At 42.6% G+C, this 12,587-nt stretch overlaps 1 protein-coding gene across 1 annotated transcript; it reads right to left on the bottom strand.

Moving 5' to 3' along the window:
• Positions 1–10,835: 10,835 nt before the first annotated feature.
• On the bottom strand, positions 10,836–12,238 carry LOC111693657. The gene is made up of 3 exons (XM_023458981.1): positions 12,169–12,238; positions 11,003–11,323; positions 10,836–10,923 (listed from the first exon to the last, which is right to left on the bottom strand). Exons 2-3 carry the CDS (start codon positions 11,302–11,304, stop codon positions 10,836–10,838), a joined length of 390 nt encoding a protein of 129 aa, XP_023314749.1. The 5' UTR covers positions 11,305–11,323; positions 12,169–12,238.
• Between the last annotated feature and the right edge of the window lie 349 nt (positions 12,239–12,587).

The following is a 12,587-nucleotide window of genomic DNA, read 5'->3' as shown; positions in this document are numbered from 1 at the left end:
GAATAAATCCTTTCACTTAGTTAACGAATAAAAACAATGAGGTGAAAATCAACTTGAATCTTCGTGTTGTCCAACTAGCTGTGGAGGTTCGATTGATGAAAAAAAACGAGGTGTTTTCGCTTTCGTTTTTAAAGAAGTTTCGCTTAGAGCACTCCGATCCTTCGCAGAGCAAGTTATAATGTACGAAGAAGCAGCTTTTAATTCTCCAAGTTCTGCCGAGCCGAGCGCAGCGAAAATATTTACTCTCTCTCTCGGCGAATGGAAAATAAAACGACGTATCTCGCTCGATCTGCGCCGGTTTTTCTTATACCATCTTTGAGTCTTTAAAATCCAATTCGTTCGGGGCCTGCGCTCACTGCGTCTATAAAATATCTATTAGCGAGAAATTCTTAGTCGTTTCTCTCCTTTGTTTTTCTGTTGAGTATTTTTTTTGCTCCCGTTCTTCGAGGCAAAATAAGAGCGGAACTTTTGATATAAAGTATAGATGCGCGAGTGCGTATACGGCTGCATGGCAGGAGCTTTTATTCTCTTAAGTGGATTATAGCTCGGAACCCTTTTTTTTTAAGAATAATGCTACGTATAGGCCCGATAGCTTCTCAAGACGTAGCATGTACTCAACCAGCCTATAATGGAGAACTTGGGGGTAACCCTATATCCGTTTCTTACTCGCGAGCTGTGCTCGTGTGCGAAACTCCGAGCGCACTATCAATTACATCCGCGTCGTCTTTGGAGTATCGACGGCTCGAGTAGTACGAAAAGAAATGTAAATGCGGAGCCCAGCTTGCATCTAGATGTCTGTCGTAAGGTGTGAAATTTGACAAAATAAAAAGAGTACATAAATTTTCATTTTGGCGTCCACAAAGCGAAATGACGAAATGATAAAATCGTGCGTATCTGCTGGATACGTGGAGTATGTACGTGGGCAGGCTTCCATCGCAGTCGAGCGAGTATTCGCTATTTACTCTTCGTTTTTACGAGTATATAAATAAACACGTATATGCGCATGCATTTATACACACGCGGAGGAGTGCATGCATATACTTGGCGAACATCACACGAGGTGTCATCTTTCTATACAACTCACGTGCGTGTGCGCATGCACACATACACACATTTGCTTATATGGCGTTTTTTCCACTGCACGGCTGCCGTGTATAAGGTTTCCTCTCGATAATCGAAATACCAGTTCGTCTAATGCAGGCGCGCGTCTAAATGTGCTCGTTCGCTCGCTACTATACTCGCCGTCTATCGTTTCGATGATTCTTTTTCTCTCTATTTTTTCTTGTACACGGGTGTCAAACGGGACGTACTCGGCGCTATACGGCCGGTAGAAGTACCATGCTAAAAAGGGAAAAGCCCGAGTGCAGCATATTGCAATGACGATGCTCCGGCGAAGGTCTATGTCGCGCCGGTTCTAGTCGAGGCGCTGTTTAATCTAAGGTTTCACGGCCAATGGTGTTGTGCAGTGCCTCGACGACGACGATGATGAAAAAAGCTGGCTTTGTTTCCGTCTCAGACAGATGCAGCAGCGAGTCAATTTCACGACCACGCCGCGATCTTCTCGGAGTTGATTGACCCCTTATCGATGACGGATCGATTATAATTTGCCTCGATGCAAACGAGGCGGTATTATATGCGCTCAAGTGCTCGCACGCCATACGATGAACTTATGGAATCTTCCACTTTGCCGAGTATACACAGCTGCGATGCAGTTCCTATATATTATATATCAAACGTGCGCCAGAGAGAGAGAGAGAGGCACAACATAATTCGCGAGTTGTTTGCAGTGTGTACTATGTAGTAGTAGTAGTAGCTAGTAGTAACTGCTCGAGCTCGTAATGCAACGCATCAATTAGCCTCTGCTATTTTTCATTGAGACTTGAGAAAGATAAAAGTCCAAGTCGGTGGCTCCGCAGCGAAATGCTTCAGATGATTTAATAGTTCTGTTATGCGCCTCTCGCCTTCTCGCGCCTAAGCGCCTCGCCAGCTCTGTACAAGATACCACGTACACTACAAGGTGTGTCGAGCGAGCAACTCGCTCCTGGCGAGTGTCATGATATTTTTATCCGGCCCCGATACGTCGAGCTTGTTTATAATATTCCGTCGTTCATGCACTTCCTGCAAGTCAGCGAAGACTCGTGCAGTCGCGTCGATACTCTACATTACAAAATAAATAAATGTAGGCTAAATCGAATTTGATATTATACACTCGAACAAAATATTGAATTATTGAATTATTGATTCGTCAAGCTCGCAGATCAGACAGCCAATCGTGAGTCCAAACAAGTCACGATCGCGTCGCGCGATATTGACTCGATTAAACAAAGTATATTTAAGCAGAAGCAAAAGCAGAAACGAGCGCTCGACTTGGCCGACGCACTCACCTGCGCGACGACGACGACGCGTCAGGCATAAATCGCCAAGGTCTTACTCGGCGAAGCGGTGCGTATACAGCAACCAGCGCGGTATATAACACGTCAATCGGCAGCAGCCATTTAAATGTGCATAAATTGATGAGAGCAGTTCAGTAGCCGTATATATAATACGCGCTGCAAAATTCTGACGCTGGAATTAATTCGTCCTCGTTGGAGTGCGGATCGACGCTTCTGTGAGAGATCGTGATCTCCGCGTAGCGCTACCGATGCCGAGCTCGAGCCCAGCAGCAATAAAATACACCCACGAGGCGCGTCTTGATTATGCGATTGTTATCGGCAGAGAATGGCTTTGAAAATTATGTTCGACTCGTCGTAAAGACTTCATTGAATCTGACACGTAGCAATCGTTACCTTATATCTCGCAAATAAATAAAAAAAGCCTTTCATCATCTCGAGCTTTGTAAAAGTGATTGCACTTATACATCAGCTGCAGAAACACCAATTTTAATCTCGCTCTATCGTATAAAAAAGTATGCTCAAGAGCGTCTGGATACTGAACTTTTGATGAATCCCATCAAACCCGAGAAATACACGACTGTTGTACGCTATTAATTTTAACGTTTGAACATTCGGTAGGCGGTAAACATCCTCGGGATATACACATCTCAAACTTTTTTTACAATTTTCTCCTTTGAAGTGCAGTAGTAGCACTGGATGATTATTTATAAGCAAAGTCATACCTTTGCGCAGCGAGGAAGCAACAGTCTACAACAGTACACACACAGCAGCAGTAGCAGAGCAAAAAAATCGGAGCTCAGCCGCTTGAGTGTGTGTGAGTTTGTTGCACGAGCTGTACGCCGAGGTATATTTGCGGGAATGGTAAAAACGAAAGAAAAGGATCGCGTCGCGTTTGAAACGCAGTGGAAAACAAAAAGGGACACGTCGCAGAGCGACACATCGGGAAAATTCTCTCCTTCTCGAGGCAGAGTACACAGTGTAGTCGCAGTAGTACCAAGTCAACCAGAATAACTGGTCTACACATGGCTCATACGTGCTCGGAGAGTGCAATGCTCGCATATCTCGCTCTGCGTTTTCGCTTTATAAACTAGATGTGATCGATGTGTTTCTACAGTATATCTGTGCGTACGCAGACTTTATACCGTGTCCAATGGGTATAGGAGAAAAATGGAGGCAAGCTCGATTTTCAATAAGTTCAAATGTAATGCAAACAAACGTGTACTGCTCCGAGAGTTATAAGGTTTTACTCCGCGCAAACTTTGATGAATTAGAAGCTGCTTGCGAGAAGGAATCTTTCCAGCGCTAGTATAGAGGCCGCCAAGATATTTCATGACTTTTTCTCTCGAAATTTGATTTATTACTCGCGCCGAGAGCTGCGCTCGTACTGTACGTAGCGAGTGCGTGAGTCTGAAATCAGCAGCTAATGGATACTTTTGGCAAAGAAGTAACTGTTTGCTGATCTGTTGCGAAGGGATTGAGTACGTGTATTCAATCCCAACGTCTATTCGGTCGATTGCGTCTCTAATTTCTGTTGATTTTTCCCCCTTAAACCATCAATACGAGCTACGTTAATCGTTCTCGTTTGTATTTGCTCAAAAGATAGATTAAATCTAAATAATCGATCATGCGGTTCCGATCCGACAGTCTCGTGCACTTTTGTACACGCAAGAGCTGACGAGCTTCACGGATAGTCGCAGGTTCGCGCAGGTTCAACAGACTATAGCTACAAAAACTGCCCGAAATTTTCGTCCATCTCTCGGTTTCTCTCTCTAATTGGGTTACGCTGCAGCGCAGAGTTGGAGCGCGCAAGAGGTTAGAGACAGCTCAATGCGAGGAACCGGTTTGGCATTCTTCAAGGATCTTCGAGGGATACATACTCTGGTAGAGAGAGAGAAAGAGAGAAAGGATATTATACCTTTGGAGAGATTTGTATCGGTGGGCCGCCGAGATTGAGGAGCGCGGAATCTTTACCGCTATGTACGAGAACGACGATACACTTTTGTTATTACACCGCAGGAATTTTTTTCGCGAACGATCTTCGAGGGAAGCGTACAATGTACGTGGAGGATATGGTATCGAAGAAATTTCGTTTGAGAAGACAAAATATTAAATGTATCATTGCGATTGATAAAAAATATCCGATAGGATATACAACCTTTACTAGAAATGTGTGGAATAAAATATCGATATGAAATCGAAAAATTGAAATTGAAAAATTCACGAACTAATTGTAAATCAGAGTCACGTACTTTCTATACGCGGAAGAATGTTTCGATGATTAGTTCAATATATCTCGTCCGATCGACATTTGTATGTAGCTCTATTAGCAAGTACACGCATGTATTCACACTTCAACTAATGTACTTTCCATTTTCACCTAGAAATCGCGTACAAACGTGTGTACATGGTAACACGATGGTAAATATCTTTTAAGGCCTTTTAAAGCGGCAGTGCAAGTTTTGTTATTATTATCGTTGAAAAAATTACATTACACCGCTTAAAACGTGATTTTTTTCGTCTTCGGTATCAAAAAATATCGGATGTTACAACGAAAACCATTGATACTGTTATGTTGTTGAATATCTTTGGCGCGAATCTCTCGAAATTACGATACATAATCCGGATAATATCGAAATGGTCACGTATCGCTTTTGAAGATCACCAGCCGCTGTCGTCGTCGTATTTTCTTATTGTTTATCTATGAATTGCCAATAACGTAAGCAAACTTGGTCATCACGTTACGATAAATTCAGTTCTATATCGTGAAATTCAATGCGAATCAATGAATGAACGAGAAGATAAAGACTTGCCATGCAACATAAACATTGCTACTCGAACGAAGAAAGCCGATAGCATGTGCATCATTGAAAAAAAGCAGAAAATAGCTAATCCCTTTTCGGACCTTTATCGAACTTTTAGTGCAAGCTCTTAAAATCATTAGGAAAAAACTTTACATAAAACCTCGCGTCCAGACTCCGCGACCTATACGCGCGCTAATCTTATCGCCGAGCTATAAGTATAATTTCTCGGCGTATGCAGCGTAGAAGCTCGTAAGTCCATACATACCCATGTAATGTATATTATAACATGGGTAGAAACAGTCGCGAAGTTTTGCGAAAATAAGTGCGTCGTCGTGTGGTACTTACGCGCGAGCTCGTGCGCCGCCGTATGCGCCGAGATACGAGAGTCCACGGAAAGGAAAAAAATCACACATAGTAAAAGTCGTAAAGCTGTCGCTCGATCGTTGATAGCGTGCGTGAAACTTTGCTGCGCCCTGTGTACAGTGCGTACACGTAATACACCGTATCGAGGACATTTTTTCGTGCAACCAGAGAAGAAACGTACATATCGTTGCCCATTGTTGCCGCGTGACGATTGTTCTGCCCGAGTGAGAGGCCCTATGGAACATATCAATTCGAGAGAGTCGACTTTTCGCCAACGAAAAATCATATTATACGTTAGGCGCCGCAGTCGAGCAGGCACGTTTGCCTAAAACGACAACAAGGGCCATTATCGCAATCTGCCAATATATTCGCATTCGATTTCGACGCGTGTGCAGAATCGCTTTCTAGACGAACGCAAAAGTGTCGAGAGAGCTGCTACCTGACTATCAGCGGCAGACAGTACACCCATACGCACTTACACACGTACGATATCGTCGTTCGTTGGTTCGTTCGAGCGACGTGTTTTCATGTTTACACGTGAAATTATTGCACGCGTGACCACATCTGCCTCCGGAAAGTATCGTTGGACCTGGCGTTGTCAAACGCATACACATGTATGCCATAACGCACACGCATGTAGCGTCTATATGTCTCTTTCTCTTTTTTATTATTATTTTCGAGTGGCGCGATCACGTTGCCGCCACCGGGGCCATATGTTGCACCCTACGAAACCGACAGGGTGCTTAGTTACTAGAATAATTTCCTATTCGCGCGCTACAATATCACTCGTACGAATTCGTGCATAGTATATACCCTATAACGTAAGTATACATTTTCCTCGCGCGCAGCGAGAGGGCAACCGACGCCGCAGCTCGATCAAAGCCGCAGCTCCGCACGCCGAGAAATTCTTAAGCTGTTAAAATATATTCACTTCCATTTTTCATCGCGCTAGAGAAGATCGGCAAAGCGGAATTTAAAAGATCCTCTCCTCGTGTAAGCGCAGGCAGTTGTGAAAAATAACTTTGTATATTATATATGAACTCGCGCCATTACTGCTTCTGTGTGTAGCTCGCGCCGCTTTTAACTATAAGTATAAAAGTATACAGTATGTGTGTGCCGCGTCTATATAGGCTGCGAGCGAGTGTGAGTTTGGATTATGCGCTCGGTCGACCGACACAATGAGTGAAAAAAAAGGTAGCTACGACGAAGAAGAAAATAAATAAAGAGAAGCCGGACGAAGAGGGGTTGCAGTGCAGCAGTGTGTTGTCCGGCGCTGAGCTGGACGCTAGAGTACGGACACGGCGCGACAACACTCGACGCGTCGCATATACGTGCGCACCAGACTGAATCTTTTCTCTCTCTAGTGTACTTATTCGCGCACAAGCTACTGCTTCTGTATATATCTCGAAAAAAAGCTCGGACAAATGGACGATCGTCGAATGCGCGATAAGGGGCCGTGTATTCCTCGAGTTTCCGCGATGCTGCTTTAACTAGTATAGCTTCTGCACGCACGTTCGACGATCGCGAGCTTTGCAATTTCAGCTTTTGAATTACAGCTCGCGCTTGCCTCGTGGGCCCGTCCAGAAAGCTCTCTCGTGCGCGGCATTTGTCAAATGGAGCGCATTCACGGTCACTCTTTCACGACGTCGGACGCAGCCTACAGCCGTGGACAAAAAGAAAAGAAAGAGAGAAAAGAGAGAGAGAGAGAGAAGGAGTAAGCGGCAAAAGATCGTCTCGACGCCGCCAAGTTTGTCTCGCTCTAGCTCTGCCTATGTAGTCTTTCTGTCTCTCTCGTCGTCGCCGCCGCATACTCATCCGTGCGTTGCTACCGTGCGCCGGCCTATGTTCATGCAGTTCGAGCCGAGGGTATTCGAGGCACGCGTTCGCGAAAAGCCGCTACGTGACCAAAATCTTGCGCCGCGCCGGCTTGTGTACAGTTCTTGGCCGCGCGACTTCTTCTGCAAAGTCGACGCGCCTCTGCAACATGTATATAACGCGACGAGCTTTTTTTATCCGTACTTTTTCTCTCTTCTCTCATCGTCGTCGTCGTAGTCTTCCTCGTCTCCCTCTTCTCCCGCATGATGCATCCTCGAGCGACTTTCGATGAGAAATAAATTAGCGAGCAGCGCTGCTTTGCATATTATCGTTCGCTCGGGCTGTATGAGAGGGGGAAAAAATTTCAAACTTTTTTCATTGATTCCAGCCGAAAGCTTGGAGCGCTGATCAGTGGAGCGCGTGCGGCACGTATTGCGTCCATAAGCATGACACAACTCGAGCGCGTGTTATACTTAGGTCTATGACATTAGAGCTATTACATCAACCGCAGCGATTGAATTATAATCCATGTGCCGCCGCCGCTGCTCTCTGCATACATTTATCTGCCCGCATACACGTACGAACGAGCGGGGGGCGTTTAATCGTTCAGCAATAATCTCATTTGAAAAGGAGCAAAAGATAGAAGAAGAAAAAATCGTTCGTATATATGTATCGCGGCAGCTTGGAGCAAAGCCCACCCTTTGGCTAATAGGAACAATAACAACAACAACAGCGAGACTCCGAGCCTGGCCTTGCACATGTTTGCCTCGCTTCTACGCTCTCAAGTGCAAAAAGCCTATTCAATTCATTCGCGAATGAATGCCGCATAGTAGTAAAGCGAGCGAAAAACACAGCAGCACGTGTGCAGCTCTCTGTGCGCTGCGGCAAGGGACACAGGCACACAATGCACACGAGAAAGAACTACTGCTCACGGGACGCATGGTGCATTTCGAGTATTATAATACGATGATTGTGGAACGCGGTGCGTAGTAGGTACAGGACTAGTGTGATGATAATGACGCGAGCCTCCCTCGGGATCGACCATATGTAGGTCATGAGAAAACTACGAAAAAGACGCGCGGATGACATTTCCCTGGGAAAGTATTTTCAGAAACAATGACGCTCGACGCTGCGCAATCTTAATTCGGACTATACCTTTCAGCCTTATCAATCGTTGCAAAGATATCGCATGAGATACGGATAATCTACCAAAGAGATGAACAAAAGGAGTTGCTGGTGCGATGAAACAATTCTTGCGACTCGAATCGTATATCTTCGAGGGACGGACGTATCAACTAACGGCAATTAAGAGTGACGCATATAATCAGACAATATAACATCGTAAACTTGTGTTTTTCTTTTCTCGTATTATACGATCGGAGCTGCAGTAAAAATTTCATCGCTCGCCTAGTCAAGTCCTTTGCTCGTGCGTTTGAGCGCACACCATCGCTGTGCAGCATAAATTTATGATGAATTTTTCAGCGAGCTCGTTCGTGACAACTAGTTGATTCATCGCATTAGACGCATCCTCCTACGCCTCGCGTGCCGTCTCACTCGTGGCGAATGGCGATACTCCTCCCGCGTCCCACTAGGGCACGATATTATAAAATATTCCCCAAACTTTCGGCGCTAACGATCGCAGCTATCATCGTAACTTTTGGCATTTCGTCTGTCGCTTCTTTCGCTCTGAAATTTTCATTCGGTGATTATACTAATTCGAAGCTGCGCAGCCGGAAAATTACTTACACGAGTCGACACTCGAGCTAAACGACTTTTCGAACTCGATGAAAAAGTTGACGAGAAAAATAAAATAAAAACAACCGTCGTGAGCAAGGGATAAGGTAACGTAAAGCCCAACTGAGACAATGGCCAATAAAGTCGACAGGGTATAAATCATGCACCCAAGAATTCAGCACAATTTTAATTAAATACAGAGAATTTGTCGAAATTTTTTTCATACTGTGTAAAATAATTTGAACAAAAAAATGAAAATTCATGACTTTACATTGACGAATATTAATTTCATACAATTTGATTAGGCACAAATATTCTTGCACCGTTTTGAATACTATATGTTTTAGCACTTAAAAATTGGGAACTATTTCAGTAGTGAATATTTTTATGCACAAATATTTCAAGTACTGGTTTGTTTTTGAAAACGAGCACGATTGTATAAATCGTTGTACCCAATGACATATCGCACATGAATATTTGCACAAATTTATTTTTTAATTTTATTGTGCGGAACCTTTCTACACAAATTTTCATCGCATAGTTTGTTTCAGTCACAATGTACGTAACTATTCTACACAAATTTACTTTGGAATGTAAATTTTCACAATAGTACTCCAACTTGTAATACATTGAAATAAATAAATTTCATCCGTGCGTGCATTATATAGACTCGTGCACAACTTAGCTACATAGAGATTCACAGTTTGGCCGAGCAATAGACATTGAATAAATCGTTCATCGATTGCTAAATAGTTCTGACAAGATATTCTTGTGCACGATTGCTTGAAACTACAGGCCATTTAATAACAGATTTATAATAACCATGAAGTTGTATCTGAAATCGGCTTTATTTTAGATTATTAACTCATCAGTATTTTGAAGTATTCAGAACCAAGTTCTATCTGTCTATTCGGGCACTCATCAAATTTGATTCGAAGGTATGCATCACAACAAAATCAACGACCCGTAAGATAAATGAGCAAAAAAATAAAAATAATATCACTGATATTTTTTATTGCAAAGCATGAAAGATTAATGCGAAATTCTGAATACGTTTCTGAAGACTTTAAGGAATGATAAAACTATTTTGATGCTGTAGATTGAGCTAGGAGGCTTCAATCGGAAACTCAAAACAGTCAACATTTATTAAAATTTGACAAGGAATCCAAAAAAATATTTTCTAATTTTTTTTTTAACCATCGGGTCTTTAAGCTATCGCCTTCATTCAAAAAATCTGACAAAATTTGAGGTTGGTTGGATTATTGAAAAGTATTTTTACAAACTCGCACATCTAAACTCATTCGAAATGATTTCTAATGACCGCACACGTCTGCGAGGCGATACATTTCAATGCACCTCATGAGATGAGCGCAAGCGAGAGAAAGAGAAAGAGATAGCACACCAGCAAAAGAATTATAGGGTCGATCAACGTAGTTTCATGCATCCATATACGCATGCTGATGATGAGTTCGTTGATTCTCTACGAGCGAAACAAAAGCCGATACATGTATGTGCCCAACTCGTGTCCGAAAGCTGTACCTCCTATGCAACGCGCAAAATTGCCGAGAGAAAGAAAGGGAGAGAACAGTGCTTGCTGCACAATTATTACTTAATGCACAGACAAATGCGTTCATAATTTATATTTTATTTATAAAAATTTAAGAGAAGTTTTACATACAAATTTTTTTACATACAAAATAATAGTTGAAGTTTCAAATAACAAAAATATTTAATGAAAAATGATTTCTTGACGGATTTTTCTCATCGTTTTTAGTGCCTTGTTTTTAAGGGTCATATCACCTTGAAGGGGTAAGTACCTGTAACAATAAACATTACAAATAAATATACAATATTTGAAGGCCAATGAAAAAAAATTTTAATTTTGAGTAAACTCACTTTTTTTTCAGTATGATGTCATCATACAATTTCTTCAAGTCAATGTAGCTGTTGACGGTCAACTCTTGCAGTTCTCCCATCAATTCATGGCGAAGCATAATGAACTCGTCTTTGGTGCAATTATGCTCACCAGCTACAATGATTGCATCCTTGGAATTGTCTCGCTGTACATGCAGACATGCGTCACATTTTTCCGTGCCTCTTTTATCGCATCTAAAAATAGTGCTGGACCTTCGGTCTTTTAAATACAGGTACCCTTCATGATGATATTTGTCGGTAAATCTTCCCGGCAAAAGATCCATTCTAATAGATTGGTATATTCTGAAAGCAAAAACACGACAACGACAATTATTAAAAAGTAAAATAAATAATGTATATGGTTGATATTATGTATATACGATTTATATCGTAAATATTTTACGTATGCGCGTGAGCGAAGGTGTGCGTGTAAACTGAGAGACTTTTGGTGTGTGCTGTTCTCGTGCTAACTGATCGGAGAGTACAGTACGCACCGATGACAAGAGCGAATACGAAAATGGACATAACAGGCGTGAGGCGTACACTCGTACAGCGTTCGGTCTGGTCCTCCGACATCGAAGTGGCCAACGACCCGATGAGTCCCGAGTACGTACATATACCGAAAGTCTCTCAGTGCACGCACGCGTGCGTGTGTCTTGTTCTATTCATATTTTATAATGTATTAATATGATTACTATTTTGAAAACGCGTACCATTACATGACATTTATACAACTTGAAAAAGAAGCTATAAAAACTCAGTAACGAGCTGCTAAACTAGTTTGCGCGAGTATGTCGTCTTGCGATTCATTACGGTGTGTGCATTAGGAAGCGACGATGCCGCTGAAGCATGAGGATAAACTATATTCATATGGTTGACGCCAACCTTTGCAAAACAAACTTCGAGAGAATATTTATCGGTCAAATACGCTTTTTGAAGAACAACGAACAAATTTACATAATATATCTATACAAATATTTAAACAAATGTTTATTGTAAATAAGCGTAATCATGTAAAATCGACTCAACAAACGAGAACGAGGACTTAGTAAGTACAGGTGGGTAAGAGTATCCGTCTCACTCTGTAGACTAGCAAAAAGGATTTTTTAAGTGAAAACTGATAATCTATAAATTTATTTTGCACTCACCTTCAGTTAGACCGTGCAGAATCAACCGCCTTCACTGTCACAGGTTTTAGCAGATTTACTTGCCACAAAGTAAACTCCAGCGTGTTTCGAAAGCGTTAAACTGATGGCTTGTTCAAGAATGATCGTCAGTGTAGAGTCTCTGATGATACTTTTGGCACTGAAATGAATCCGTTGCAAACGTTCGAGCGACTCCGATACGTCCGCTAAAATGATTGGAAGCGTCGAGTAACTGCTTCGATGTGATTGGTCGTACCTTGACGGGGGCGAGAGTCAGTTCAACTCCGACTATACGTTACGCAGGCGAATACTGCACGACGCTTTTGAAACGAATATACAACGTCGTGTATCGCTCTCTCACCCCCTCTCGCTGCTCGCGCCGAATTCGATGCTCACTCAACGTCTGCTACTACGGGCCAGAG

Source organism: Trichogramma pretiosum, unplaced genomic scaffold (assembly GCF_000599845.2).
Source record: "Trichogramma pretiosum strain Unisexual culture from Peru unplaced genomic scaffold, Tpre_2.0 scaffold37, whole genome shotgun sequence".
Taxonomy (NCBI): domain Eukaryota; kingdom Metazoa; phylum Arthropoda; class Insecta; order Hymenoptera; family Trichogrammatidae; genus Trichogramma; species Trichogramma pretiosum.
This window is presented reverse-complemented; position numbering and strand designations above follow the sequence as displayed.